The sequence below is a fragment of the Neodiprion lecontei genome, chromosome 3 (assembly GCF_021901455.1).
Source record: "Neodiprion lecontei isolate iyNeoLeco1 chromosome 3, iyNeoLeco1.1, whole genome shotgun sequence".
Taxonomy (NCBI): Eukaryota; Metazoa; Arthropoda; class Insecta; order Hymenoptera; family Diprionidae; genus Neodiprion; species Neodiprion lecontei.
Genome location: NC_060262.1, coordinates 10403445 through 10427996, shown reverse-complemented (window position 1 = coordinate 10427996; position 24552 = coordinate 10403445). Strand labels below are relative to the sequence as shown.

At 40.8% G+C, this 24552-nt stretch overlaps 2 protein-coding genes across 10 annotated transcripts; both read left to right on the top strand.

Annotated features, from left to right (window-relative positions):
- Positions 1-17631: 17631 nt before the first annotated feature.
- LOC107219658 lies at positions 17632-20638 on the top strand. Of its 5 annotated transcripts, XM_046734419.1 has the most exons (5): positions 17636-17834; positions 17960-18102; positions 18174-18659; positions 18747-20180; positions 20501-20638. In XM_046734419.1, the coding sequence occupies exons 2-4, from the start codon at positions 17964-17966 to the stop codon at positions 20168-20170; spliced, it is 2049 nt and encodes a 682-aa protein (XP_046590375.1). In that variant the 5' UTR covers positions 17636-17834; positions 17960-17963; the 3' UTR covers positions 20171-20180; positions 20501-20638. The 5 variants fall into 5 exon arrangements, with proteins under 5 accessions (XP_046590377.1, XP_046590375.1, XP_046590374.1 ...); XM_046734421.1 differs by lacking the exon at positions 20501-20638 and having other exon boundaries at positions 17632-17834; positions 18174-18872; positions 18962-19029; XM_046734416.1 differs by having other exon boundaries at positions 17639-17834; positions 18174-20180.
- Positions 20639-20705: 67 nt separating this feature from the next.
- On the top strand, positions 20706-24352 carry LOC124293486. 5 transcript variants are annotated; one of them, XM_046734425.1, is made up of 7 exons: positions 20706-20843; positions 21239-21515; positions 22158-22373; positions 22523-22723; positions 22879-23201; positions 23280-23448; positions 23811-24352. In XM_046734425.1, the coding sequence occupies exons 2-7, from the start codon at positions 21245-21247 to the stop codon at positions 24062-24064; spliced, it is 1434 nt and encodes a 477-aa protein (XP_046590381.1). In that variant the 5' UTR covers positions 20706-20843; positions 21239-21244; the 3' UTR covers positions 24065-24352. The 5 variants fall into 5 exon arrangements, with proteins under 5 accessions (XP_046590381.1, XP_046590380.1, XP_046590379.1 ...); XM_046734424.1 differs by having other exon boundaries at positions 20715-20843; positions 21218-21515; XM_046734423.1 differs by lacking the exon at positions 20706-20843 and adding an exon at positions 20903-21042.
- The last annotated feature ends 200 nt before the right edge of the window (positions 24353-24552 follow it).

Sequence of the window (24552 nt, the reverse complement as noted above, 5' to 3'; positions counted from 1 at the left end):
AAGCAGGCAGATCCATCCCAGCACTCAAGCAAGACACCTATCCCTCTAAATCAAGACCGTACCCTTTTTCCCTTGACCGACTCCGTTGCATTGACCACGAATAAACAATCATATACTTTAAATCGTTTACCTTCCCTTAATACCGATCCCTTTCTATTCCATTCCCTTCCTGCATTGGGAGTAGTAGCACGCGAGTGCATAGTCGACGTGAACGGACCCTACAATAGCCAAATAACACCTTGGCTGGGCGTGGAGTAAGCTCCGATTACCGCTCATCGGAGCCTACGCAATCTACCCCGTAACAAATGAAAAAAAATTTTCAGAAAACGAAAAAAAGCTTTCAGAAAATTAAAAAAAGTTTTCCAAAAAATAAAATGTGTAATAATCGTATGGCGAAATTGCATATTATCATTATTATTATCATCATTATTATTGTTATTATTATTATTTTTGTAGTACAGAGTATGGCACATGTGCGTACAAAGGAGATAAAATGAGAAAATATTTGTATATTCAAAATCTTTTATTGTCATTCGGAGAATACATACAAATTATGTTACATGTCTGTTTTATTTATCCAACCATTGGGCGAACTATGAAAAAACCCAACCACTTCACATAGAACAGATTCCCCCGTTTGCGTTATACTTTCTCCACAAGGTAGCCGTCGGGATATTCCGCTTTGGCGAGCTCTTCCTCGTATTGTGATGCTTCACGAGGGCTTTGAATTCGCTGTTGTAAAATTCTTTGCCTCGTTCAATGTGCAGATGTGTAGGTATACGACTCTGGATCAGTACAGATTTCATGGCAGCAGCAACATCTTTCCCACTCTTGGACTTTATCGGCACCGCCCACGCGTACTTGGAAAATATATCGATGATTGTTAGTAGGTATTTGTATCCCTTGTTGCACGAGCTGTGTGCGGTCATGTCGACGAGATCAGCTTGCCAGGTCTCATTCAGTCCGCGTACATCTACGAATCGGCGCGGACAGTTGCGTCGAGCCTATCTGTGAAGTTCGGCAGCTATTGCAGTCTTCATTGTTCCCAACTCTTCACCTATCAATTTTTCGAATTGCTGTCCAACCACTCTGGTTCCTCAATCGATACTAATTCCCTGCTGGTCTGTCCCAACGATGGTGTTGCCTGCTCCCCAATATGTTTGATGCGATTGAACGTATTTTCAATGATTTTGTTATTTATGCGTAGCTGTTTTAACTCCTCGTTGTGATTATGCGCGAAACTCTCAAAATTTGATTGAAAAGTATCCACAATATCCACAGCCATAGACTGTAGAGCAGTATTGAGAACTTTTAAGGAAACGGCGTCGGTGGAGTGCTGCGGATCAGCTATGTTACACAATCGTTTACCGTCCAAATCATACTGAATGTCGTTGATGGTTTTGAATCCAACACCCGGAGGCCCTCGAATAAATTTTTTACCCCCACCACGCTCCGAGTGTTGCCCGAATATGTCTGTGCTCATCACTGGACGGTCACTGAACAAATGATGATTTTATGTTTACACGCCGCCAATAAACGATTCCAGCCTCATGCAACTCCTCAATAATGGAGACTATTTCGTTGGAATGGCTGGTATTGCCTGCAACCTGTGACGCCATAAGCAGCCGGAGACGATCCACAATTTCATTTGGATCATCCCAGTAGACGTAATGGACATCTTGCCCCTCCTTTCGCGCAATCTTATAGTCGGGTAAGCCTTTACCTGATTTTTTCGGCGAGCCAACGTGTTGTGCAATGAAATTTCTATACTTTGCGCTTTTTAAATCATCTCGAAGGCTTCCATCGGCTTGGTAACGTTTTCCATGCGCATTTTTCGTCGTTACAATTTTTATATAATTATTCTTGTCCGCGTCATTTACAACCGATGCATTGAGTGATTTTTTAAACAGTAATTCGAGTGATCCAGGTGTTCTCTCATAACTTTTATCCCCCACATTGACCAGATTATCAGTGAAATTGATCGGTGTATCACCAATCATCATACCGTTTGTCAACTTTCGAACACCGTATGTGGTATCCAAATCCCTCTTTTTACTTTAGCTGAACATTTTCAAATATTGTGCCGTGGAATCCGTTGTTTTCTTCACAGGTGTACTTGTAGTAGAAATTTCACCAAACTTCAGTGTTTTATCATTTGCATCCATGAAATTCCCCTCATCCATATCCTCATCCTCCTTCTCATCATCATCATCATCATCATCCCCGGTACTCTCGCCATCTTTTTCTTCTTCTTTTTTCATTGTCACATCCGGTAGTTCCGTTTTAATTTCACGTTTAATATGCTGCTGCTGCTGTCTTGAGGTATCAACCAATTTTTGCAACGGTGTTACTAAAGGCTTGAATACCTATCCCACAACCTGTTCGGTCGTGTCCATGTCCAACTTAAGCATCTTATGCTTCCGCCGTATGACATCGGATGATTTTGATATTTCACTCGGTGTATCGCTATGCTTGCGAATCTTGGCACTCTCCATGTTGCCGGCTCGATTGTTGCAACCAAACTGTGCAAGTTTATGATAGTTTATGCTTATAAAGCAGTCATTCCCCTTCCTCTATCGCCCCCCATTGATTTCGTTATCCTTGTCAATTACGGTAAAACTGTAATTGCCATCACTCCAGCATGCCGAGCACAAGTCTTTAAATTCCTGATACGTCATGTCCGTATTCACATGATCGTTGTAGATATGTTTCAGATTCATATCATCCTGCCGAAATAGCACCAATAAGTTTGCATTGTCACGCACTAGAAGTTATGGAATGCGCGCGTACGTTTGACTTAGATAAAAGCTATCGATATCGCAATGCCTGCCTATGCTGAAGTATGCTCTGATATTATCCTGCTTTTCACAAGCCACATCTTTGAAAATCATAACAGAGTTGGGGCGAGCATCTTCCGGTTTTACAACCTCATCGTTTTCGCGAAACGGAAAATAACTCACTCCCTGCACGGGTTCTAGTAACTTTTTCAAAAATGGATACTTTGGTTGCATGAGAGATTTCGAATAGACGTAGACATTTTCGTATCGCAATTCATTGCCACGGGTGATGAGTGCGAGAAGAGCGTTAGTTTTACCGCAATTGGATGGCCCGCAGAAAATTGCTCTCACGGTATTTGGCAGCAATTTTGCATGTCGTTTTCCTATCTTCCTCTTACCACGTCGAACCATTTTATCGAAATTTGCGATAGGTAGTTTATGGGGCTGATCTTGAAATCTCATGATGCTTCGTTAGCATGACAACGAAAACTGAGATGACGGTATATAAATTCCGCCTTTTATAGAAGTCGCGTTAGATGTTGCCCGACTATGAGGATGTGCACACGGAAAAAACGTGGTGGTGGTTTGTTAAATAAAATCATCAATCATCTCCCAGTTGAATTGCATGTGCCAGGGTATCAGTACTGCGGACCTGGAACGAAATTGGCCAAGAGGGTGGCTCGTGGAGATTTGGGGATCAATCCGCTGGATGCCGCGTGTAAAGACCACGACATTGCATACGCAAAGAATCGCGATATCGCAGCGAGAAATCTTGCCGACAAAGCGCTCGCTGAGAAGGCGTGGAATCGCGTTTTGGCCAAGGACGCCAGTGTGGGTGAAAAGGCTGTAGCCTGGGGAGTCACCAACACCATGAAAGCTAAATCTAAACTCGGAATGGGCTTAGCTGCAAAACGGTCGAAACTTGGAGTGGCTGCGAAGATGAAATCTGGAACTGGCGGGAAGAGTAAACAGCGTAAGAGAACTGTGAATCTCAAATCTATCATCACAGCAGCAAAGGTCGCCATGCGACCGGGTTATAAAGCTGTCGAGTCGGCGTTGGCGGGTGCTCGTGCGGCTGCGCGTGGGACTGGGAAGAATATTCGTATGCCTCGCGTTATACCTGTGCCTGATAAAATTGGCGGCATTCTGCCGTTCCTCATTCCAATTCTGGCCGGTCTAAGCGCTACTGGGGCTCTTGCGGGTGATGCTGCGGGTATAGCTAAAGCTGTCAATGAAGCTAGTGTCAACAAACATGAGTTGAACGAGGCCAAACGGCACAATGCAACAATGGAGGCGATTGCTTTGAGCAAGGGATTATACCTGTGACCCTACCGCAGCGGAATGGGCCTGTACTTACGTCCGGCAAAAAACTAGTAAAGCTACCACATCGAGCTCTCACCAACATTGATTTACGCAACTATGCTAAAAATATGAAAATTTCGCATTTTCGAGGTGTTTTCATGCGGAATGATCTGCCGAAATCAGGACCAACAATGCGAGAATCCGCAATTATTAATCTTGATGATAAAAACGGTCCGGGGACACATTGGGTTGCGTGCAACAAGAATGGTGACCATGTTGTGTATTTCGATAGTTTCGGTGATTTGAAACCGCCTAAGGACTTGATGAGGTATCTCGGTGTTGGTAGCGTTGAATACAATCATAAGAGGTATCAAGAATATGATACTGTGATTTGCGGCCACTTGTGTCTCAAATTTCTCAGCGAACAACTATAAAAAGACAGGTGTTACATGAGCAAGCATTAATCATGCCGGAATCGTTGACGTTAACACTGTCAGGCACATCCTCCGTGCTGGAGGCTCAATATTTCCCCCCAATCGAGTTATCACTAGAGAAGAACTATGTTCTCGGACTCGTCGAGTTCCTGACATTCAATTCAATACCCAATATTCATGAGAGGTGTAATAAATTTTACCTGAAACGAACGGACAACAGCAGAGAGAGCATCGCGATACCCACGGGAAGCTATGAAATTGAGGATATTGAAAATTTTCTGCATAAGGAGCTACCCTCCGACATCACCCTTAGTCTGACAGCTAACAACAACGAGCTTAACAGTGAAGTCACATGCAATCATGTGGTGGACTTTAAGCCCAAAGATTTAAGGCGGTTGAGCTATCACGAAACGTTACTCATAAATCTGAATTACCCGTAGCCACACTGAAGGTTAATACTTTACGCGTTGAGTGTAGCATAACCACAGGGGCGTACATAAACGAGCATCGAGATCACACGATTCACGAATTTTTCCCAACCGTTCCATCGGGATATGAGATTGTCGAAGTGCCTACCAACGTCATTTACCTGCCAATCGCCGTACAGTCGATACATCATTTACAGCTGAGAACAGTCGATCAAGACGACGAGCTGGTTAATTTTCGCGGCGAAACGATAACTGTACGTTTACACGTGAAATCACTCGAATAATGGGAATCGTGTTTGAGACGAGAAAGTTGGGCAAAAGTTATAAAAGTCAAACGTCATGGCCAAAAATCATCAGTCGCCCGACACCTCTGACAACGTTTACACCGCCTACGAGCCTGACACGTCTGAACGTTCGGTTTCTCCAGAGCCTGGGTCTTCGATTACGTGGAAATATTGGAAAATAAGAATTCGTGTTCGCTGCATCCTGTGTGTGTATTACCATAGAAGAAATAATAAGAATACAGAAATCTGTGGTATTCGACGAATCGATCGCGCACTCTGAGATTCATGCTCATCAGCCGTTTGCATCATCCACCTTCCACAACAACGATGAAATCCATATTGTTGTTCAACATCAAGACTTGCGTCTACTGCCCAGTAAAAGCTCTCTACACATTCATGGAAAAATCGCAAAGGATGATGGTGTGGCTGCGGTGACGGTTACGAAATTGATCAATATGGCCGTTTGTCATTTGTTTGAGGAAGTTCGCTACAAGTTGAACGGTGTAGAGATTGATCGGAATAAAAATGTTGGCATCACCTGCACTGTGAAGGGTTACGTATCCTTGACTCCAGGCCAGCAATATAGTCTGGAGAATACCGGGTGGTTGAGTGGGGATAAGGAACTAACCGATGCCGCTGGAAATTTCGATGTTGTTTTACCGTTAAATTATGTGCTATGCTTCGCCGAAGATTATCGTCGAGTCATCGTCAATGCTAAACATGAGTTAATTCTCACACGTTTCAACACTGATTTGAATGCCGTGATTCAGACCTCGGCAACGGAAAACTTTAAAATCACCCTGAATAAAATCGAGTGGTTGTTGCCCTACATCAAACTGGCAGATAAACCGAAAATCCAGTTACTCAACTACATCGCCAAGGGTCCGGCCATATCCATGAGTTTTTGTTCTTGGGAAACGTACGTGTATCCGATGCTCCCATCAACAACGCGGCATATATGGTCAGTTAAGACATCGACGCAGCTTGAGAAGCCGAGATATGGCGTTCTAGGATTTCAAACTGCAAGGAGAAACGAGCCGCTGAAAAATGCTGGCGTATTTAATCATTGTCGGATCAGAGATGTAAAACTCTTCCTCAACTCACAGTGCTATCCCTACGGAAATACGAATTTTGATGTATACAATAATCAATACGCCATTCTCTATGATATGTATGTTCGGTTTCAAATGACCTACTATAACAAAGAAGCTGAGCCTTTGCTATCGAGGCGTGAATTTATAAACCAAGCTCCCCTCATCGTCATCGATTGCTCCAAGCAGAACGAAACATTGAAAACTGGACCAGTGGACATTCGATTGGAATGTGACTGTAGCATTACGTTCCCACCACACACTTCTGCCTACTGCATGATCTTGCATGATCGCATTGTTGAATATAATCTGATCAGTAGTACTGTTAAAAAATTGGTATAAGTCAATTTTGGAATAATAATATGTTTAATGAATACGGATATTGAAAATAATATGTAAAATTTTACTCGTTAAAATTTAGAATAAGATAATTTAGAATAGAATGAGAAAACTGAATGTAATTGATGTTAAATAAAAAAATTGTTAAAAGCATTCAAAACGCCATTTTAAACCTTCCTTCAGCGGTGTGTGTGTTTTTTTTTTTTCCTTGGGCGGGGGGAATCCTCTTTACGGATTCCAGGCATAGCTGTTTGGCCTGGATATGTGGCGACTCGACGCAGCGTCACACTAAATCTCGACGCTAACGCCCCTACCCACTAAACCCTAAACCCCTTCAACCCTAAACCCCTTCTTCCTTCTTTCCTCTAATCCCTCATGGAAACCGCCGTCAGGCATTACTTCGTGAAGGGAGGATCTAGCTACTGTTCTTCCTTCTGGTGGCTAAGGTGTCATTTTTCCTTCCTTCTAGTTTCTATCATTCGCTCTTTTTCTTTCAATGGAACGCAGCTCTGTAAGGACTTCTGTGGCAAAAGTGCTTGTAGCGTTCCAAGCAGTTTGACTCGACAACATTGCCTCTACTATTGTCTCTGGTTGGATTCTCCTGTTCAGGATCCTTTCTAACTCATTTTGCTGAGGATCAAATCGTGGACACACAAAGAAAACGTGCCCTGCGTCCTCAATAACCCCCGGACAAGACGGGCACTCCGGAGAATCGTCGTGCTTAAAGCGGTGCAGGTACTCTCGAAAGCACCCATGTCCTGACAACATCTGAGTTAGGTAATAGTTGACGTCGCCATGGTTTCGGCTCAGCCAAACATCGATCTTTGGTATGAGGCGGTGTGTCCATCTTCCTTTTGCTGCGGCGTCCCACTCAAGTTGCCATCGCGAGATGCTGTGCTGCCGTTCTTCTGTTCCAAGTTCTTCAGGGCTCAGTGCAGTTGACCTTTTTCGTTGGTAAAGGGCCCGTCTTTCCTCTGCTAGTACTCTAAGCGGTAGGGTTCCAACAATGACGCACACCGCTTCTTCTGATATTGTGCGGAAGGCGCTGGCAACTCTGAGAGCGCTCTGTCTATAAATTGGACCCGCTTTTCTCCATGATTCTTGCGTCTCTAATGTATCAGCCCAAATGGATATACCATATGTGAGCACGGTTGTTACTACTGATGACAGCAGTAGTCTTCTGCTCTGCTTTGGTCCACCAACGTTAGGCATGAGTCGTGCTAGACTCGCTCTAACTACTGATGCTTTGGCAGTCACATGTTCGACTTGTTGCTTGAGATTGAGTCGAGCATCAAGTATCACTCCCAGGTACCGAATGTACGGTTGTGATGTGATCTCAAGTTCCCCAACTTGTAACTTGATGGTTTCCATCGCTTTCCTGCTGGTAATGAGCACTGCTTCGGTTTTATGCTTAGCTAGTTGCAAGTTCACCGTATCCATTCATAAGTTAATCCGTCTACATGTAATGTCGAAGGCCAGATTTATCTCTTCAAGATGCTTCGCGACAATCAGCACGGCAACATCATCTGCATACGCTACCAGTTTCACTTCTGCTAGCAATGCCATTTTCAGGAGACCATCGTACATGATATTCCATAGCAGAGGACCTAGAACTGAGCCCTGTGGTACACCACCAGTAATATCATACTCCTTAGGACCACTTTCTGTGTCATATTTGAGGACTCTGTTTGTGGAGTAGCTTGCTACCGTTCTACGCAAATACCCTGGAACTCGTTTCTCTTTAAGGGCGCGCATTACGCAGTCCCAGCTAGCAGAGTTGAAAGCATTTTTGACGTCTAATGCAGCCACCAAGCAATACTTTTTTGTGCCGCGATTCCATCTCTTTCCAGCAATCGCATCCTTAGCTGTGTTGACGACCAGGTTGATTGCATCTAGGGTTGACCGCCCTTTTCGGAAACCAAATTGGTTGTCTGCCAGGAGTGGATCAACTACTGTTTCTATTCTTTGGTGAATTATCCGCTCTAATATCTTACCCGCCGTGTCTAACATGCAGAGTGGACGGTAAGATGATGGTTCGTCAGGTGGCTTCTTTCCTTTCGGGAGCAGTACAAGTCTTTGCCGCTTCCACCTTTCAGGAAAGACTCCTTCCTTGAGACACACATTGTAGGTATCTATGAATAATGCCGGTACTGCTTTGATAGATGTTTTTAAAGCAATGTTTGGAATTCCATCCAATCCCGGCGCCTTGTTATTCCCTACACAATTGCATGCCTTCATCACCTTCTCCTCTGTGACAGGTGGGATGTCTTCAGGGTCAGGCTGCAGTAACGAATAGGTCAACTCACGTTGCTAAGGAAACAACGTACAGACGATTTTCTCTAGTAGCTGTGGACACGTAGGTGACGGCATTGGTTGACATTTCAGGTGGGTCATGACCACCTTGTACGGTCTACCCCACAGATCTTTCTCTACCTCTTCGACGAGTTCCTTCCAACAGCGTCTTTTGCTATCCTTGATGGCTCTATTCAATTCTCGACGGACCTTTTTGTACTTTGCCACCAGTCCTGCAGAGTTAGGTCGACGGTAGCCACGCTGAGATATTCTTCTTCTTTTAAAACACTCTTTACGAAGAGTGCTGATGTTATTGTTCCACCAGTGTACCGGAGATCGATGATTCATGCCACGTTTCCGGGGCATACAAGCGGCGCAGGCTTGGGTCACTCTCTTTATTAGTTCTTTTGCTTTCTCTTCAGCACTCCCTGTGGTAGTCGGGTTGCTATCTAAAGCTATTATTAAAGTAGCTGGGTCAAGCGCTTTGACTTTCCATCCAACTGCGTTAGTTTGTCTGGTTGCTCTTCGAGGGCTCTGGCCAGTTGATACTTTCCAAAGGACGGCGTAGTGGTCGCTGGCAGTGTAGGTGTTTATAACTACCCAAGAATAGCTTCCTCTCGTAAGACTGCTGCTGACGAACGTAAGATCCACTATAGAGCTTGCCTCTCCTTTTGAATATGTTGGTGTCTCACCAGTGTTAAGGAGGACAACATCTGGTGTGGCCATCGCTTCAAGTAGAGCCTTTCCTCGTGCATTAGTGAGCTTACTGCCCCAATCTACTGCCCAGGAATTGAAGTCACCTGCTATTGCTACGGGAAAGTGTCGCTTTGCATCTTCGGTTAGACAATCAAGAAAATCGATGAATTGTTCCAAAGAAAGACTCGGCGGGGTATAGCAGCCGTAGAAACGAAGTACATCTACCCATGCTGCTACAAATCCGGCTTCTCTGTTGTTGACTGCCTTCTGGAATGGTAATTTGTCACAGGACCAAATGACAGCGTTGTTGGTACTGTCCGATTCCCAGGGTTGGGTACTCAGATGTTCATATGGTTCTGCTATCAGTACTAAGTCAAACTCTAGTTCGCGCACGGTTTGTATGAGCAAGTCATGCGCAGCCTTGCAATGATTGAGGTTGAGCTGCAGTATCTTCATGCTCGTTTATTTATCATTTTCTCGAGCGCCTCTTTGAAAACCGGGCATCTGTATGTGCCAGCATGGTGGGCAGCGTCCTGCGCACCTTGATCGTCAGCACATAATACACATTTGGCTGGATTTTTGCACTCAGCAATCTTATGTCCTTCTCTTCCGCACCTTATGCAGTGCTTAGATCGGTCGATTTCACTTTTGCACTGGGATACAAAGTGCCCAAAGTGCCAGCATTTGAAGCATTGTATCGGCTTCTTTGTTGCTCTCATTCGGCAGTTGACCCAGCCAAACCTTATTTTGCCGTTTCTTTCCAGTAGCTGTTGTGCTGCAGCTGCTGGTAGTGTCACTGTGGTCGTTTGCGTACCTCTGTAGGCCTTACGGATCTTGATAGCCTCTAGTGGTATTTCGCCGGTTTCTCCGGTTTCCGTTTTCAGGGCAGTCTGAATGTGCTCCTTCGTCGTGTCATCATCAATGTCTCGGATTTCGATGATCTCCTGCGGTCCTTTGCAAATTACTTCGGCCTCTCTTTGAAGAATGTCCGTGATAGCCTATTGCAAGGCTTGGCCTTTGTCAGTACTCTTCTTTGAGAGCGTAATCAGCATGTCCCCAGTTTTGGTTTTGTGGATCTTTCCCACGGTTGTGCGGACCTGTTCGTCAGGGATGGCCTGCTTTATACGACGCAATATTTCGGCGTACTTCTCCTTCTCGACCGGACGGATGATCAGAGCGTCAGGCCTGATCCACTTTCGAGGTTTCTTCCGCTTAGGTTCCGGCCGGGGCTCTTTCGGCGGTTGCTTTGGGAGCTGCTCTTTCCTTTGTCTTTTCTGTTCTTTTTTAGACTGAACTCGTTGCCAAGCTGTCGCTTTCATCTGTTCGTCGCTTGGCAGTGCTGCTCTTTGCAGAGGGCTTTCCTTCAGGTCCTTCTTTTATGTTGCTTGCCTGAATGTCGGGTCTGGAGAGGGTCTTTCTTTTCTCTTACCAGGCTTGCCGAAAGTTTCACGCCCGTCTTCAGCGACTGATTCATCGTCACCTTCGGCTCCGGTGTCTATTGCTTCGTCAGTTTCGACGTCAGCTTCGCAGGTTTTCTCCGGTGTAGCACGGAAAATGCGCTGCAATGATGAGCGCCATTCTTCGTCCAGTTTCTCAAACCTTTGTAGGGAGCTAGCTACACTAGTCGTCTTGGACTTTATCTCCTTGTGAATGTTGACCTTTGATTGAACGTGTTGAAATATAAATTGAACGTCGATATTAGTTATATATATACATATTCTGTTTATGTCCATAGGTAAGAGTAGGTAGAGTACGTATGTGTGTGTGTAGGCTGAGCAATAGCGTACCGGCAAGTAGATCGGCTCAGTGCGTATTGCGAGTTAGCTCTGAACCCAGCGTTTGCTGGACAGCCAACATTTGTATTCAAAGTAATATTAGTAAAGATCCGGGTCTTAATCAAAAATAAACTGCAGTATAAACAAATATCCTGTGTACCTTTTTCATTTTACTTCCACAACCTATATCAGGTTATGGGCCCAGTTACGAAGGTTTAACGCGAAAAGTCAGTGATTAGCTCATCGACGCTTTATTCAAAAGTGAAAAACCAATGTGGCAGCCAGTACGTCGTTGAGCGGGCTTCAGACAATCGAAAAGTTGAAAGGCCGCGAAAATTATGATGATTGGGCAGTGGCAATGGAAGCTTACTTGACCCACGAAGATTTGTGGGATTTTATTAATCCCGACAATGCAGCGGCAGTTCCTACCGACCCCCAGAAAGATAAGAAAACTCGCGCCAAAATCATCCTTGCGGTCGAGCGGCAGGTATATGGACACGTAGGAGATTTGAATACGGCCCGTGATGTGTGGTTGGCTCTAAAGAAAACCTATGCAGATACAGGAGTGACCAGGGGTCTGCAACTGATAAAGTTGGTTACAGACACGAAGCTCGAAAATTGTTCATCCGAAGAAAATTGTATTGATACAATTGTATCGGCCGCTCACCAGTTGAAGAGCATCGGCTTGGAGTTCCCGGACAAAGTAATAGGAGCAATTCTGTTGAATGGTCTTCCCGAAGTATACAAACCCATGGTCATGGCTTTGGAAAGTTCCAAGGTCGATCTAACGACAGACTTGGTGAAGACAAAGATTTTACAAGATGTTAAGTGGTTTTCAACGGAAGAAAACAATGACTTGGCATTCTTTTCGCGCGCAAACGCTGGATACAAACAAAACAGAGGTAGAAGAGGCGTTCAGAGAGGCAGATCATCATTAATCTGCTATAAATGTAACCGTCCTGGACATTACGCAAGAAATTGTCGTCGAGTTAGTGGTAATAGCAGCAACTGGAGTCAAAACAATAACAACAGCGGTAACAATAGGAGAGATGGGTCTGGTGCCATGGCAGCTCAAGGCGGTGATGAAGAAGACGAGTACGAGAGCGCCGAGATTGAGTATGCGAGTGTGTCGCTGATAGCGATGGGCACATGTAGTAGCGACTCATGGATGATAGACTCAGCTGCTTCGAGGCATATGTGTAATAATAGAGGTATGTTCGAGAATATGCGTGATTCGAAAATCAAAATAATAATAGTAGCGAATAAACAGAAACTCAAGGTATGCGGAGAGGGCGATGTAAATCTGTATACGCACCATAATAATAAGAGAGTATTAATTAAGTTAAAGAATGTTTTGTATTCACCAGAGTTGGCTTCGAATTTATTATCCGTAGGTGTAATGACAAAATCGGGTTGGAATATTGATTTCAAAGAGAAAGATTGTAAGATCTTTAATAAGCGTTCAGATATTGTTATTGTCGGAAATAAAAGTAAAAATGGTGTGTATGTTTTAGATATCAAGAATGATAAAATAAATAGTTCTAAATCTATTTTCAGTTGCCCTGCAGTAGTGAAGAAGGTTCAAAGTAAAGGGGAAAGTTTGAAATTATGGCATCGGAGAATGGCTCATTTAAATGTTGATGCTTTGAAAAAATTGTTAGGTAATTATGTAGATATTCAAGTAGTAAATGATAAAAATTTTTTCTGTGAGATTTGTCCAATGGCCAAGCATCCAAGACATTGTTTTAAATCCAGCTTTAATAGAGCCAGTAAAAAATTAGAGTTAATCCATTCAGACGTCTGCCAAGTTCCAACTTTGTCTTATGATGGATACAAATATTTTTTAACTTTTATAGATGATTACAGTCGAAAATCAGTAATTTATTTCCTTAAATCCAAAGATCAAGCTACTAATATGTTTTCGCAATTTAAATCTTTAGTTGAAAATGAAACGAGTAGTAAAATTATTAATCTAAGAATAGATAACGGTACTGAGTATTTAAATAAACAATTTAAGGATATTTGTATTAAAGCAGGAATAAATATTCAAACAACGATTCCAGGTAATCCTCAGCAAAACGGCCGAGCGGAAAGGCTAAATCGTACGTTACTAGATAAAGCTCGTTGCATGTTGATAGATGCGAATTTGTCAAGTAAATTTTGGAAAGATGCCGTAGCGACGGCCGCTTATTTATATAATAGGTCCCCTCACGCGGCACTTGAATGGAAAACTCCCGAAGAACTTTGGAGTTGTAAACTTCCGGACTTAACAAGCGTTAAAATTTTTGGTTGTAAAGCGTTCGCTCGAGTGCCGTCGGAGAAAAAGAAAAAATTAGATCCTCAATCTGTAGAATGTAAATTTATAGGTTATTGCCCGAGTCAAAGAGGTTTTAGACTTTGGGATATTGTAAACAAAAAAATTTTAGTAAGTAGGGATGTAATATTTGTTGAAAAATCTGTAAATTCTAAATGCTCTGTTGATAATGTTCAAAATAATTCTAAAAATATCGCTTTACTACCTATTCAAGAAAAGTCAGAAACGATTAATCAACCGAATCTCGAACGAAATCAAAATCGCGATAACGTGGACGAGATGGGTGCCAATGAACAGGCTAAACAACCGACTGAACCTGTAATTAGAAGAACATCTACTAGAGATAAAAAACGTCCAGCATATTTACAAGATTACGTTGCAAATTTTTCGTCGACGTCTAGTTCAAATCCATTTTCAGCGAATAGTACTTTAGAAACAAATCAATCAATTGATAGTAATAATTCTTTTGATGATTATCAAATGGTCCAAATCGATTCCACTCCTGCAACATACCGAGAAGCGATAGAGAGTCCTGAAAAATCTTCTGGATCCAAGCGATGGATAAGGAGGTGAGCTCGATAAATAAAAATAATACTTGGACACTTGTAGACTTGCCTATCGATCGAGAACCAATAACTTGCAAGTGGGTCTATAAGAAAAAGGTTGATGAAAGGGGTAATGCTTTCTGTAAAGCGAGACTCGTCGCTCGCGGTTTCGACCAAGTTCCAGGAATAGACTATAGCGAAACGTAATCGCCAGTAGTGCGCTATACGACTCTACGCGTGTTGTTCCCCTATGCAGCTAGAAAACGTTTGGATACTTTTCATTTCGATGTGGAATCTGCATATCTTCACGGTGAGTTGGATGAAGAGATTTATTTAACTCAGCCGGAAGGCTATGAACAACAGGGTATTGAAGGAAAATTCTATCTATTAAACAAGGCACTCTACGGTTTAAAGCAAAGTGGCCGAGCATGGAATAAAAGGATAGATGGTGATTTAAAATTGATGAATATGACGCAGTCCAGGCAAGATCCATGCGTATATTTTTATATCGATGAAAATGTCATTTTAATTACAGTTATTTATGTCGACGACATTCTTACGTTCACAAATAGTATACATTGCGTAAAAATTCTTTTTGATAATTTATCTAAGAAATATCCCATAAAGAACTTAGGTGAAGCGAAGAGATTCTTAGGAGTAAATATAAGTCGCGATAAAGAAAACGGTTGGATAAGCTTAGATCAAACGCATTATGTAGAATCTCTTTTGCACAAGTTCGGCATGAGTGATTGTAATTCAGTGTCGACTCCAATCGAAACAACAGATTTTCCTGCACCAAGACAAAAGGATAAGCGAAAGCCAGCAAACATACCTTATCAATCAGCGGTTGGTAGTCTCATGTATTTATTACAATGGACAAGGCCTGATCTTGCAAACGCTATTGGTGCTGTTAGTAAATTCAATTCCAATTATACCGAAGAGCATTGGGAATTAGTCAAACGAATTTTTTGATACCTAAAGGGCACAGCATCATACAGACTGTATTATTTCAAATCAGGGAATCAGGATTTGTTTGGCTATAGCGATGCTAGCTATAATCAAAGTCTGCAAGATCCAAGACCAGTCGTGGCTTATGTTTTTATTATGCAAGGAGGCGCAGTCAGCTGGCGTTCCACAAGAGAAACTTTAACCAGTATTTCGTCGGAAGAAGCAGAATTTGTAGCAATGTCAGACGCAACCCAAGAAATCATTTGGTTGAGAGAATTGACCATTGAATTAAACATCGTATCAAATAGCCCTATACATTCAAAATCTGATTGTCGACCAGCGATTGATCATATCAAAAACGCGAATTATAGTTGTAAAACTAAACACGTAAAAATATAAGAATGTCTTTTGTCAGAGATCATGTACTTCAAAAAACTATCACATGAGATTTTGTCCCAACGAACGAAATGGTAGCTGATGCGATAACAAAAGCTGTAAGAATTAATAAATTAAATTTTTTCATCACCCATACAGGTTTATATAATACTTTTTTGTAATATACATATAAGTTATAAATGAGTCCTTCAGGTCGGAATCAGAATTTCTGAACATAAGTGGAGATATGTACTTCAAACATTGTACAACTCTTCTTAATGTCGAAAATTTTTCTTTTCCTCGAGATTCATACCAGGGCGATTACCCCGTAATGACCCTCAAATGAAGGGGTTGAAATCGCGCATATCAGGATGCGCCTTATTTTTCAACTCCTTCCTTTACCACTAGAACAAAATTTTTTTTTTCGCACCGAGTCGAAAATTCGCGTTTCGTTTCCGGCGCGAAACGGAGCTTTGCTGCATACAGTTGGCAAAAAAGTCGTTTACGCACCTCGTAAAAAAAGTAGGACACCCGCGAAAAAGTGTTGTGAACAATCAACAGTTATTTGTTTTAATTTGTTAAATGTTTTGTACGTTTACATAAATAAAAATCGTAAATAATTTAAAGTTCCTTACTAATTTAGACAAATTATGTTTTAGTTGCGACAAAGTATGCAACAGTAAAGAAAACTATGGAAACGGCAGGGTTGGAGAAAGTACCTGTGACGTCAGAAATTGAAAAATTATCAAGAGCGCTTATTGAAGAGACAACTTACCGGAAAAAACTGCAATTACAGCTGCAACAAAAAATCGACGAGTGTGAAATGTTACGTCAAGAACTTAAAAACGTCGCAAATTCGCGCAATGTTAAGAATAGCCCCGGACTACAATTATCAACTGACGTAAATGGACGAAACCTGAATCGAAAGAAAGGAGGTGAACGTTACACTCATGAGGAAATGTTGTTTGCCACTGGCATTTATAAACGTTCGCCAAAATGTTATCGCTACTTACTTGACTTTATGGAACTTCCAAGTGAGAGTACGCTGAAGCGAGCATTTTCGAAGATTGCATTAAAACCTGGTATAAATAATATTGTATTAGAATCACTGACAAAAGCTGCGGACCGTTTAGATGAAGAGGACTTGTACTGCACTATTGTCTTGGACGAGACTGCGATCAAGCGTAGAATTACATTTTCAGAAGGAAATGATTCTCTACTTGGATACCATGATGAAGGCAACGGCGTTGTAAAACCTGAGTTGGCTGATCATGCGACCGTTTTCTTGCTGCAGTCTATTAATTTCAAAGGCAGACAACCTCTGTCATTTCAGTTCACGAAGGGTCCAATGAGCATTCCAGTATTGTATGCCTCAATTAAAAAAATTATTGCGTTAGTGAATAAAACTGGTTTTAAAGTGACTGCAACAATCTGTGACCAAGGATCCACCAATAAAGCAGCCTTTAAATTACTAGTGCAAGAGACAGGAGAATGTTGGGATGGCACTTTCTTCAAACTTCCCGAACACCCGTTGAGAATCTTCATATTTTTCGATATTTCTCATTTGGTGAAGACTTCCAGAAATAATTTCAGCGGCACAATTGATGAATGGTCCAAAAAAAAATCCATCGAAACATCGGAGTCAATATCCAGGCAATATCATTCAATTTAATGGTACTAGGGGATACTGGAAAGATATTGTTCAAATGTATCACACAGATTCTGATTGTCATTTAAAAGAAGAGCACATTTATTTAACGAATACAACGAAAATGAATGTTGATTTAGCAGGTCAAGTGTTAAGTTCAAGGACAGCTCAAAAGCTGAAGGCAATAGGTTCATCGAATCCTGATAAATACCCGACCGCTTTTAACACGGGTGTAATAATTGAAGAACTCGACCAACTTTTTGATTCACCTAACGGAAGCAAGATCACTGGAATTGATAGGAAGATCCAGACGTCACGAGCTCCAGTTACATTACCCGTGCAGAAATTTGAACTGGAAAGCCAGGCTACTCTCTAGCACCTCGTAGTGATTTACTGGCTAGCGCAACCTGTACAGGCCCTGCCTCGGCATTGGCGAGTTCGGCCCAATTCCGCGTTCCCTAGCCAACACTGTCCAGAAACTGGTCGTTGTTCGCTGATGAAAACTTATTACCGGTGTTTACCATTATTTATCAGTACTCCAACTTATAATTTTTAAAGTTTACTCCAGACGTCCACTGTGATATTTGTGAGTTGATTTTCGTAATCTTCGTAATGGGAATGTAGAATACCATAGTAAATATGTTTTGAAGGTAACATAACCTAAAAATTTCTATCCTATCATTTTTATGTTTTATTGTCTATCTATTTCAGCATAATGAATAACATAATTGAAAAACGACGACGAACACGCGACCGTGTGCGAAGGCATCGTTTCGTTCATCAAAACACTATTGTGCCACAGAACCATCCGCTAAATGATGACAGTGACTCTGACATCAACTCCGAAACTGAATGTGTGTAATATAAGCATCAACCTATAAGTGAAATAAAATTTCAGTTGTTATAAAGCAAGTATGAATTGCAGGTGTCAGTGATCAAGAAAATAGTAATAGGTCTGAAGAAGATGTATCCGAGGGTGGTATTTCTGAACAATTACTTGAACATAGCCAAAGTGAGATCGACGAAGAGAATGGTGACTCAGGTGACGGTTCTCAGATAGACCACGAAGAAAGTGTATCATCAGCCAGTGTCATTGATGAAAACAGTGATATCGGCTCATCTATAAATGAAGCGACTGACGATAGTTTGAATGAACGAAATGAAGCTGAGGAAATTCGAAAATGGGCAATAAAAGAACACCTTAGTCATTCTCAATTGGATGGGCTTTTGGTGATTTTGAGGAGAAGATTGCTGCCTGAACTTCCAAAGACAGCAAAAACATTTCTACGTACATCGGCAGTGGCCTATGATATACAAGACATGGAAGATTATGATGGAAATATGGGACAATTCGTGTACTTTGGTATTGCTGAAAGGCTTCGAGCCTGTGTCAATGAAGAAGTGCACATAGGTAATGAAATTTTGATCCAAGTTAATGTCGACGGACTGCCTCTCTTTAAATCAAGTAACACTCAACTGTGGCCCATTTTGTGTAAAGTTGTCCACGAACCAGACATATACGAGCCGGTGCCTGTAGCTATATACGCAGGTTCTACAAAACCAAAAAGAGTTGATGAGTTCTTGGATGAGTTCATTGAGGAAATGAACCAACTATCAGCGAATGGTATTGACATTAATGGCAGACTGTTTCAAGTAAAAATTCAAAGTTTCATATGTGATACGCCAGCTAGGTCTTTCCTCAAATGTGTTAAGGGTCATACTGGATATTATGCGTGTGAAAGGTGTACCGTGAGAGGATGCAGACCTGGCAGATCTACTGTATTTCCTGATGCGGATTGTCCTGAACGAAGTGCTGAGGACTTTAATAGACAAAGGCAGCGAGAGCATCACAATAGTGTTTCGCCATTGCTACGTTTAAGACCTGCAGTAAACTTGGTCTTGTTATTTATTCTCGATTTCTTGCACTTAGCTTGTCATGGTGTGATGAAGAAACTTTTGAAAGACTTTTGGCTTTTAGGCAATCTCCATCTCAGACTAGGCCGCAGAAGTCGAATCGAACTGTCTCGCAGAATGGAGTATTTAAAAATTCTGGTAACTTCTGAATTTCAACGTAAACCACGGTCCGTAGCGTTTATAGCAAAGTGGAAGGCCACCGAGTTTAGATTTTTTCTATTATATTGTGGAGTTGTAGTCTTGAAGGGTATTTTGAACAATAGACTATATAAACATTTTTTATTATTTCATGCGGCATGCAGAATTTTATGCTGCGAAGATCTAGCCCTCAGGTACAACAGGTTTGCAAAGAAGTATCTCAGAAGTTTTTTCTTAGTTATGCGCCAATATTATGGCCCAGATTCGCAAATCATGAACCTTCATAACTTAATTCATATGGCCGATGATGCTAAGAACATGAAGTGCTCCCTTACAAAGATAACTACATTTCCTTTTGAAAATGCACTCGGTCACATAAAAAAGTTAGTCCATTCGCCAAATCGACCATTGGCTCAAATCTGTCGCCGCTTGAATGAGAAATTTTCGATAAAAAATCATAAAGCAACTCTACCCCAGTATGTAGAGATACTCAAGGAGAATAGTGATATCCCAAATTGTAGGATGAATCACAAAGCGATATCGAAACTGAAATTCAAAGGGAAATATATACTTTCGGTCAAGGCTCCCGATAATGTAGTTCTTCTTAAAAATGGCACTATTCTCGAAATAAATCTTATGTCGTACCCTGATGACAATCTAGAAGACGTGACAATTATTGGAAAAAAATGGAAAATCAAAGAGTCGCTGTATATGTATCCGTGTGATTCGAGAGTGCTGGAAGAATGGGTGCTTGAAGACAGATCATCTGCAACTACAATTACGTGCCCTATTGATCAAATCAAACGCAAAATGATAATATTACGTTTGCCTGGAAGAGAGAAAACATATGGAATATCTCTATTACATTAATTTAACACAGGTCGGTTGAAACGTGGTATACAGTGTAATGTTACGTATATACTTGTATTAATCCGAAAAAAGTAGCTGGATATCTTTTTATATTTTAACAATAAATAATATTTTTCAGTACTCTAACCTCAAAATCTCGACCAACGCGACTTCGTCGTGATTTCGTGGCTCTAGTGATGAAAAGTACAACTCGAAACTCGTATGGATAAGGTTTTTTGACATGCGTGTTACAAGCACTCGCCTTCGGCTCGCGCCGTAAACCTCACGTCTCGTCAAAAAGCCTTATCCATACTTGTTTAGAAATGTACTATTATCCCTATTTAATTTCAGGGCGAGTGTCACAAGGTGTAATGCGCAAGCTTATTTTCACGAATAATATATGTATAAATATACATATATATTATATATGTATAATACATATATCAATATTATTCGTTTGAGTATGGGAAGACCGTCAATCAATTGCCGACACTGGAATTATTTTTGACGAGGACGTTTCTGATGTGTCTCGATATTTAAATAACGCGCGTGACTGTGGCGACATGTCGATAGTGGCGACTTGTTGACTATCGTCGTTCCGGCACGTGTTGTGTACAGCGTCCTAAAAGCCTAGAAGTGCCTGGATTTTTCTTTCACGAAAATTGCAATCATTTGAAAAAGCTGGAATTTTTTTGTAAGTGGTTCATTAAAATTATTACGAAAGCAAGCTGTTTTGAACTTTACGAAGTGAGAAGTGATCAAAAGTGTACAAAACACAAAACGTGCTGCGCAAATACCGAACGGCTCGCTGAACGTGTTATCCCACGTGCTAACCTTACATTGCATCGCTTATCATTTTTTATAACAGCTACCTGTGCCATCGACTATTCTTCGTAAGTTGTCCTTGAATATTCAAGTACAGACATTTATATTTATTACGACACAATAAGAAACTATTTATATAAATATGACACGTGCGTACTCTACCCTAACCTAACCTAACCTAATCTTACTAAACCTGTAACAGCGCATATATACATATAACAGACGCCTTTATATTATGAACAGAATCCCTCTTCGTATTTTAAGCATATAATGGGAGATGATAAAGAGGCAGAAGAGGCCATCAAGGCTTTTCAATTAGTCGAATTCGATCCACCTAATAGAAAACAAAAACGAGGCACGATAGAATGCGTACCATCGACTTGGATTTCCTATAACCCATCGACTGGCAGATGCCAATGCAAATTCATGCCACCTCCGTATTCAGTAGAGGACTCTGAACTTTTGTGTTGGCTCGTCAAAGAACAAAGCCCTCTACAAGAATCTTGGCCTGTCTACCCAATAACACTCAAGGGACATGCGAGTAAGTAAATGATCTGTTGCGTTTTCTATTAGATTTGTATATTGTTCGGAAATAATCATCAAAGGGGAATAACTGTTAAATTTTGAAAAGATGACGTATTCAGTTCATATCACAAAGGTTCGTCTGTATAGTCTCACTATAACGCCATAAGATTCGATCAGTATTTAAAGTCACTGCTCTCAGAGAGTTATAAGTAAACCCAGTTATATGTCGACGGAGCTGAAATCAGAAGATATGAAAATCTTGGGTTCTGAGGGTCATCCGAAGCTCACAAGCTTGCACTGTGTAGCCGTCACATAGTCTACGTCTGAAACTTTTAACAGAGTCAATATTGTAGAAGCCGGCTTTGCAAAAATTCATATATTTTTGTGGGTTGTGGCAACGAATAACACAAGCACATGATTGATTTCGTGTCTTCTGATCTCAGATCTAGACGTATACCGATCAAATATACATTGAGCTTTTTAACACATCAATTTTGAATCGTGTACATGTGAAGACGAGCAATAAAAAGTTAAAATTATCAAAATTTATTTTTCACTGCCAAATAATTTGTATAGCATCAAAAAGTTCAGCTGAGAGCAACATTTCTTGTAAATAATGGAAGGTTAAAAATTTCTGTTATATTTTTTCTTCTTCTAGCAACTTATGATGATGCAATGAAACGTCTCAAAGTATTAGCAGACAAGAAATTTGTATACACAGAGGATGGAACGTTACCAGAAAAAAAATCAGAGGCAGCTAAAAAAGCATATCAGAGAATCAAAGTCAAAGGCGATAAAGCAATTGCTGAAAAGTTGATGCAAGTGCAACCCATTAACACCTCCAGGAATGACGATTATGCATCAAATGTAGACTGTAAATATAATATATACAATATATATATTATACATATATAAATTAGACACTTGGGTGACCAAAATGGCGGCGCAATTTTCGCTTCTTCGATAGGGCCCTCAAAATTTTCACTCTTGTGCAAAATCAGAAGTGCGGATATATTGTTACAGCATCCTTTGAAACATCTGACCCAATTCCTTGTATTAACAGCATCAAGGCCAAGAAAAAAAATACAAAACTTAAAAATATGACAGAAACTGACAATGAGTCAACAGCTGATGAAAACAGCAATGTGATCAAACCCAGAAAAAAACCGAAGCAAAAATCAAAACAAGAACATGCTTCCTCTACCGGCAAAAACCACGTTCAAGGTGTGTACAAAAACTATTTAAATTGTTTAATTCAATTGCCGTTTTTCGACATTTCTGGAACCTAATTTGATATGAATAATTTCTAGAAACACCAAGAACCTCGTCGAATAATACATCATTATAATTAATTTTTTTACATCAAAATTTTGTTCTAGAAATTGAACGAAAACTGAGCAAAAGATCATCACGTGAAGTGTCAAAATCCACAAAAAATGTGCCTAAAGAAAATAGCTCTGAACTGAATCAGAGAGATTGTGATATCCTTAGCGGACTGAGATACGATGTTCAAATGCTAACCAAAGCCATCGACAAACTCAAGGCCATCGTTGAAAAATCGGCCTTAGCGATGGATGCTCATGGGGCAAATGTCCAAAGTTTTACGACACAATATGATCTGAACCTGCCTGTAACGACTTTGAAGGACTTTGACGCATTCGACGAGAAATTAAAAGCTGACAAAAAATTTCGTAAAGAATTCGTGAGTAAAAAAATTTGGATACTGAATTTGTATTGTCACTTATACAATATCTCACTCATTGCTTCAATCTCTCTATAGACTAGTACATTGCATTTCGTTTTCGACCACAATGCAACCTTACCAAAAAATGTGACGGCATTATTGAAAAAAAATATTTCACGGGATGTGGCCTTGAATTTCAACGCAGTGAAGGCTGGCATGGATAAACGCATTTTCAAAGAGACACAACTTTGTGGAATATTGCTGGGTAACACAATTATCGTTAACCTCAATCGTTAAATCATACCTGATAGATTTTTGTTCACTCATCTTCGAAGAATCCGTATAGGTATGCCAAAAGGTTTTTCCCATTTTAAAAAGAGAAAAGACAACTGCCTGCTTTTCGTTTTTGAAGTAAATTACAGTACAATTCAGGGTATGTCAGACTTCGCCTTGTAGGTATAGTTGGATTCAGTCTAGGTAAGACCTATCATCGTGAAGACTTAAAGCAATTTTGAAATTGATGACACCAACTTTACAAACTAATAGACTTTCCACCACGATTTGCTCTTTTAGAAGAAAAAGAAAGCAGGGTTGTTTAGTTTTTTTAACTAAAGTCTTTTCTTCCAGATGTGCTTTTGTTGAAATACAAAGAGGGAGCGCAGGGATCAATGACACATGTAACTGAAAAGAGTGTTTATCGAGAACTCGGTAACTGCCTGAGTAATGCCGTCGATTGGGATGGGCATCGTAAATCTCGACTAAAGAAAAAAGCTGCAAAGAGTACTACAATCGCTGCAGTCCAATCAGTTTGTGTCAATGTACATTGCAGCGGCACCAGCATGGAATCGTTGTCTCGTAAATCCACAGACAAATCTTCTTAGTAACGTATTCGAAAACTTCCCAAAATAGTTGTGTACTTTTGTGCTTACTGATTAAAAAAAAAGTATTAAAAAAAAAGTCATTATTTACGTACTTTTCTACTCACTGATGGGTTTGAAAAATAAAAAAAATATGTGTTACTTACGTATTTTCTATTTAGTGATGTATTAAAAAAAAAAGAAATTCACTACTAACATATTTTTCACTTACATGTTTAAAAAAAAAAATCCTACGTACTTTACTGCTGACTGATATGATGTATTGAAGAAAATAATAATATAATAATATAAATGAATAGAACTTTCATACGTTGCGAAATATTCATTCTAGAATTTATCCTTTATCCTTTTTTCCGATAATTATATGAATAGCTACTTGCAAGGATTCTGGCTAGACCCTATTAACTTTACTGGTTAGACCCTAGTCAGACCTTCTGGCTAGGCACTGCGTAGAAATGTGTTACACGCCAGGACTGGCTCAGCCCAGCTGA